The sequence below is a fragment of the Helianthus annuus genome, chromosome 8 (genome assembly GCF_002127325.2).
Source record: "Helianthus annuus cultivar XRQ/B chromosome 8, HanXRQr2.0-SUNRISE, whole genome shotgun sequence".
In the NCBI taxonomy this organism is placed as follows: Eukaryota; Viridiplantae; Streptophyta; class Magnoliopsida; order Asterales; family Asteraceae; genus Helianthus; species Helianthus annuus.
Genome location: NC_035440.2, coordinates 56080455 through 56087580, shown reverse-complemented (window position 1 = coordinate 56087580; position 7126 = coordinate 56080455). Strand labels below are relative to the sequence as shown.

Here is a 7126-nt window from a genome sequence, read left to right as displayed (position 1 = left end):
TATGTATTGATAACTATTGAACACACATATATTCATAAAAAGGATATGTATGGCAAGGCTGAGTCGGGTTGATCTAAACACACATATTCATAAAAAGATTTAAGGGTGTGTTGATGACTATTAAACCAGTATATTATTGTTGCTTTTGATTGTTGATGGTTATGATGATTAAAAAGTCATTCCCTACATGTTTATTGTTGTATTGATGATTCCTGGATGATCGCTATGTAACCTGACTCCCATTTAACCCATTATCTAAACATGTCAACCGGTAGTAATTAAGTTGTAGTGTGTTAATCGAGTTGGTGAGTCGTTAGAAAATGGGTTAAATTGGTCAAAACATGTAACCAGTTTATTTAAATATGGTTAACTAGCCAACCCGAACTCGACCTGTTCAATTAAACAAGTAACTCGATCGTGACCCGTGGTTGATATGACAATCCAAAACTTGATATTGGAGTTGTATTTCGGGTCGTGCTGGAGATTGCCACTCCTAGGCCTTAATATCATTTTTTTAAATTGTGTAGATTCTAAGAGTTCATCTAATGGTAAAAAATGAGTGTACTTACAGGTTGTGTGCTCTTTATAATATGCTACACAGGAATTTGGAGCTCATATTGAGCTTAGTGGTCAACCGGCTGTGGTAATAATTATTTGTTTAGTTGATCAATATTACGCTAGATATAGAGGTCATTAGCGCTTATACTTTTTTCGTGGTCTATAATGATTTATGATAGATATGTTGCAAGTATCCTTATGGTGATCATTATTATGGTGTGCTCGCTGCTTATGAACCTCAAATCGTGGTGTGTACTATCTTTGAGCAAATATGTTGTGTGGGTTAAAATTTTAGATAAAAAGTGATTATTCATCACAGTGACTTTGTGGGAATATGAGTGATTGACTTGATTATGTTTTTGTTTTTTGTTGTTTTTTTAGGGTTGAGTTATGCTACCTTTGAACATGAGAACTGATGATGGACCTTTATTTGTGAATGCAAAGAAGTATCATGGAACAATAAGACGTAGGCTATCTCATGCCAAGGTGGAAATAATGAAAAAAGTCACAAAAATGTCACAAGGTAAATTTATGATGTGAATTGACCTTTTTACCCTCAAAAACTATATCCTGGTTTAAGTAATTTTTTTATTTATAAAATATATATGTATACTTATGATTATGCTTTCGCGTTTCTTTAAGCCAAAAGTTATTGACTGGGACCGTGCGATATGAAAATCTTCACAAAATTGTGAATGAAAGTATTCAAGAACTAAAATCAGATGTGGGCCCGTTGACTGATTTGCCGGTCAAACAAGCCAGGGGTATTGTGAACCGGCTCGCTTCGGGTCAAGAGGTTCAAAGACTATGTGCATTAGCAGTCAAGTCCCTTGATACACTCTTATCCAATACCCCTAAACCTCTTGCAAAAGGTTCTTATTTCTTGATCTTTGTACTCTTCTATTTGCTAAAAGTTTGACTTTTGAGGTCAAATGATTTTGCAGATGATGAAGAAGTCAAAATAAGTCAAAGTCAGAGCTTGGTAACGAATTCCAACAGTCTTTCGAATCCCTCTTCGGCTGAAGATGAGAACAACAACGTTCTTGGCTGCAAAGACACAAAAGACAGAAAAAACGACACATGTAATGAACAAGAGAAGACTGCCCCTGATGATGTAAACAACAACGTTAAACACTACAATGGGTAAACACATGATCAGCAGTATCTAATTCATATAAAAGGCCCAGGTACTTATTAGCTTATATATTTTCATGTGTATGTTAGACTGTGTAGTGTATATATTGTATCATGGTTAATTCCTAAATTTTCTGACTGAGTATCCCCGGTGTGCAGCTGGCACTCCGTGTGAAAATGGCGTTTTTCACATGAAGTTGATCCTGTCTTATGAGTTACCCCAGTCACTTCCTAAAGGTTTGTAAAAAAAATGTTAGATATGAAATCCATATTCTTACTCTTTCTGTTGTAACTTCGTTTGATACATTACGTACCCGTAGGTAGAGAGATGGATTTCGTTACTTGAACGTTTATTCCTTTCAAATGATTATTTCAACAATTTTAAGTTATATATTTGTGTGTTAGTCCACCCGCGAAATTCGCGGGATCTTAGACTAGTGTTTTAATATATGTTAACAAACTTTAACAACCAGTACATTGTTTTATTCTTATATTTTTATATTTATGATGTCATTTTTTAGGATACTGACGACTACAAGTTTGATCGACATATAGCTGCTCTAATTGAGATGGAAGATGCTAAGAAGCTGGTAAGTGTATGCGTTCAAATTATTAACAGATCTTATTATATCTATTAGATAAGTACACTATTAAATTGTGCTACTATTTTCTTTTATGTAGTTCAATGATTGTTGGAATACAAAGAATGATGCTTTGAAAGAGACTCCGTCTGCTACCTCTCAGTGTCATATAATATTTTTTTATAAATTTGTTTATATATTATGTAGATGCTATTAATTACTTCATGTTATATTTATATGTTTCTTATTCACTGTTGTGTAGTTGGACACGAAAGGGAAGTCAAAGGTTGTCTGTGGTGATGAAACTGTTTCTCCAAAGATTTATATGAACTAATAACATAATTTAATATTTTTTTTCAGTATGTACATTGTATTTTTTATCATATTATGTGTTTTACTTTATCATATTTTTTTTTCTTTTGTTTTATGTCAAAAGCAAGTTTGATATGAATCTCGATAATTTCTTGATACCAAAGAATATATTTCGTTTACACAAGTTGTCCAAGAATTCTCATATCGCCTATCGTACGCGTTTAAACGTTTCGAGGAAGAATGAGTGTGTTGTCATTGATATAATGAAGCCTTCTGAAAACATTACTGTAAGTACACATTGTATAATGTTTACTAATAAAATTCATTCATGAAATCATTATAGTTCTTTTTAATTATGATACTTATTTTATATCTTTTAAATATATAGGTTAAATCAAAGCGTGAGGCTTGCAGATCCACCACGGCGACGGCTGATGTTCGCCGTAAACGTACAGTCAAAAGGTTGAAAAACAATTCATTTTTCGAGTTCACCAAAGTGGCTAAAATCAAACTGGTATACGTTATGATATGATTATAATCATTATTATTTATTAAATGTCTACTAATTTTTTGATAAATGAATTTAATAATTAATCCGTTCTGTTCATTTCTCAGCGTTTACCGGTTGATGTTTCGAGTGATCTGTCTCTTTCTGTTGACAACTTGCGTGACGTTACGATCCAGAACCTAAGGAGTGAGCTAACTAATATGAACACAAGAGCCGAGAAGTCTGATGATGGTTACAGGTTTGGTTTTACCAAGTGGTCAGCTTTCTTGAAATCAAATCACATCCGGTTCGGCGCCACACTTTTCTTTAAGTACGTCAAGTCTTCGCAGCTTTTGATGTTGACCAAAGTTGTACACAAGACTACAAAGAAAAGAGGTCGCGCGTGACGACAAAGGAAATCGTGGTTTTTGTTTGTTGGTTTAGGCTGAACAGTTAATGTGGTAGTTTGGTTTCGTTTTTTGATCATTGGAGGGTATTAGTGAAGGATGGTTGACGGTGGATAGTTGGATATGTTATCGGTAGAACTGTTAGTACGTAAACAAAGCTCTTTTGTGTGAAATCTGATAAATAGCTATTAGTTTTGGTTTGAATGGATAACAGAATTTTGGTATTACCTTCCTTTTCATATTTGTCTTATTTATTTCCACATCAAAAGTTGTTTTGGTTATGATATCGATTCCTACACTCAACCATCCGAACCTCTAAATATATTTGTACGATACAATAATTCTGTTCTATGCTTTGTTAATGTTAAAAAGAGTATCTTCACTGTTGGTTTATTATTGTTTAAAAATAAATTTTTATTGGTATGTCAATTTCATAAACTAGCTGTTAACATGTCATATACTATTTATCCATCTATTCCAAACCAATACTGAAATAATGTTAATTGATTTATGTTATCTTATTTTTAAAATTTGGTTTTTTAAATGTATATTTTTTAATAAGTTAATATATTTTAGAAAAATTTCATCTATCTCAAACCAATAAGGAAACAATACATATATAGATTTTGGAATATTTATATCTTTTTTTCCAAAAAAAAAAGGTGTTAAACAGTATTTGAACTTATGTTGTTATATAATATAAAAGTATGATACTTAAATTGATTTATTTACTAATTTACAATCAATTTTAGCTAATATGGAAACCAAATTTGGTAGATTAATAATTTTGATGAATGTTGTATGTTTTATTTGATTATAATCTTTATATACAGAATATTAAAAAAATTAAAATTACGGTAATTTTCATTCTTTTATAATATAGATATCGAATTTTTAATAATTGCAAATAATAGTTAATTTTGTAAAGTCAACCCTTTTTAGTTGATGTTAATATTTATTTGACGCTTTCAAAATTCGAAAGTATGGATGGCTTAAAGATGTTAATATTTAGACAGTGATGGGAACATTACTAATAAAATTACCAATGTAGTCTACAAAGAGATATTCTGAAATTTATACTTTCAATATTTTAATATTAATTTCCAACTTTTCTTTTTCTTTATTGATTTTTTTATGGAATTCATCTTTACTGTTTACTTCAAGATTTAAGGTTACATTAAATTTTTTGTAAATATGAGTTAGAACTTATATAATAAATGCAAATCACATATAAACAACCATATCTTAATTTGTAAATATATATATTTAAACATCGATAATCCACAAGCATTTATAGTCGATACCATTGTTAGTTATATTCAAAAATATGGTATCTGTCATGATAATATACCACTAATTGTTTTCAAGCTTAGACTACCAACGACGAAAATTGAACATGATAAGAGGAGAACGTGCATGTCCTAAAAAAGATACATAAAATCAGTAGCACAAAAGACTCATGATTGGTTGTTTCAGATGAACGTTTAAAGAATATAACATTGTCTAAAATCGAAAACTATCTTATTCGTAATGGATCCAGCTTGCATAGATTCTCACCAATGCCTGTTCCTGACGAAAATTCCACAATATATGAGACCAACAGTCTGATAAACGAGGAGCTTTCATGGGACATGGATGAAGTTAGGGCTGAGTTCAATAAGCTTCATAATTCTTTAAATGATGATCAAAGAGCAGTGTATAACCAGATAACATATAGCTGTTGTTGTCACGAGGTCGTACCGCCCATTCAAGATTCCATATTCCAATTAATCTTACTGAAGATTCCGTTTGCCATATTAAGCCTAATTCTGAAATCGCTATTCTTCTAAATGAAGCCAAGATGATTATTTAGGATGAAGCACCGATGGTACACAAACATGCTTTTGAGGCTCTTGACCATACATTGAAAGATGTTTTGAGTGTCTCTGATTCACGAAATTATGAACTTTCATTTGGTGGAAAGGCTATTGTATTTGGTGGTGACTTTAGGCATATCCTACCAGTTGTACAAAATGGAAGCGGGCAAGACATCGTACACGCCTCTTTATGTTCATCTTACATATGGTCGAGTTTCAAGGTGTTAAATTTGACAACGAACATGTGTTTGTCTGTTGGATCGAGTAGCTCAAACATCGAGGAGATAAAAGAATTTGGTAAATGGCTTCTCAAGATCGGCGAAGGCAATGTTGGTGATTCTAATGATTGTAATTCAAGTATTGAAAGGTGGATTAGCAAGTCTTTATGTGGGTGATAGGTTTTGGAATGTGAGGATGGATGTGTTGTCCAACAATTGTGCTTTCACTGATGGATGGTCTAAGCTTATTAGTGATCTTTCATTAGATACCCGGTGTAATTTTATTTTTTCAATGGCTGGATATGAGACTTTTGAGTTGTCGGTTTTTTATCATGAAACTGGTATTAAAATGTATTTCACGAAGGTGGACGTTGTTGTGTTGGATGATCCTATTTACGGTGATGACGGATTTGATCTACTCCTTGCGGTTAGTGTTATTACGCTTATAGTTAAATATTTATCAAATACGAACTTCTTGGTTAATGTTCAATTTAAGAATGTCTAAATTTTTGAATATTATGTTTTTTTAGTGGGAACACAAAGATAAGGTGATTACATATGAAAGTGATGTTGATGAAGATGTTGTTGGTGATGTAGTTGGTGACTATATGCGGCTTTCATCTTCCTGTGATTCCTATCGGTCTCATGTAAGTGTTCACAACGTTCCTTATATATTATATAACGGTTTTAATTAGTTGGTTGTATATTTATATGCTTATTATTCACTTTTATGTAGAATGACCCAAAAGGGAAGGCCAAGATTGTATTTGGTCACGAGACTGTATCTCCAATGGTGTTTGTTATATACTAACTTAATTTAATACTTATTTTCAATACATATAATATACTTTTTATTCTATTAGGTGTCTTTGTTTTCCATATTTTTTTGATATCAAAAAATTTATTTCCTCTATACTATCTGACTTTACAAATATATAATCCTTTTAATGAAAAAATTTTCATTTTAATATGTTAATTTAATACTTATTTAATGTTTGTTTTCAATATTCAATTTTTTTATAAAACTTTATCGTGTCATTTATACGATTACATATACTTAAACTTTATACATCAACACTTTACATTTCTATAAAAATTTTACACTTATTGTTTACTTTCAATTATTTAGGCTAAACCAAAGGGTAAGGTATCCAGATCCTTGAAATCCACGTCTCATATGCCTTATGGTACACGTTCTAAGTTTCTGAAAGTTGATGATTGTATGGTCCTTCAGGAAATCAGCTTTGTTAAAAGCAAACATGTAAGTATTCTACCATTAAATTATCTCTGATTCACTACAAAAAAAAAAATGCCATTTAATGGCATACAAAAAGTGTCACAGAAAAACCAAAAATAGCCACTAAAGTCCCATGTAGAAATGGGCGGCACACAAAAAAAGTGCCACTACAAGCGCTGACGCTAAATCCTTTTAGTGGCACTTTATGAATCTGCCGCACAAAGTTTTTAGCCTTTTAGTGGCACTTTTTTTTTTTTTTTGCCAATATAAAAAATTCTTCTATGGCACAAATTTTTGTGCCTTTAAAAACCAAACCTAGTTACATATCCATATTAG

At 31.6% G+C, this 7126-nt stretch overlaps 1 protein-coding gene across 1 annotated transcript; it reads left to right on the top strand.

Annotated features, from left to right (window-relative positions):
* Positions 1-2848: 2848 nt before the first annotated feature.
* On the top strand, positions 2849-5730 carry LOC118480971. The gene is made up of 5 exons (XM_035976000.1): positions 2849-2872; positions 2974-3099; positions 3201-3331; positions 5020-5212; positions 5332-5730. Exons 1-5 carry the CDS (start codon positions 2849-2851, stop codon positions 5728-5730), a joined length of 873 nt encoding a protein of 290 aa, XP_035831893.1.
* Positions 5731-7126: the final 1396 nt, after the last annotated feature.

Bases quoted from the DNA above. Each gene is read 5' to 3' on its own strand.
- LOC118480971 (XM_035976000.1), top strand. From the start codon at position 2,849: ATGAAGCCTTCTGAAAACATTACT. The intron at 2,873-2,973 runs GTAAGTACACAT...TTAAATATATAG, and splicing joins AGCCTTCTGAAAACATTACT to GTTAAATCAAAGCGTGAGGC. The intron at 3,100-3,200 runs GTATACGTTATG...TTCATTTCTCAG, and splicing joins AAGTGGCTAAAATCAAACTG to CGTTTACCGGTTGATGTTTC.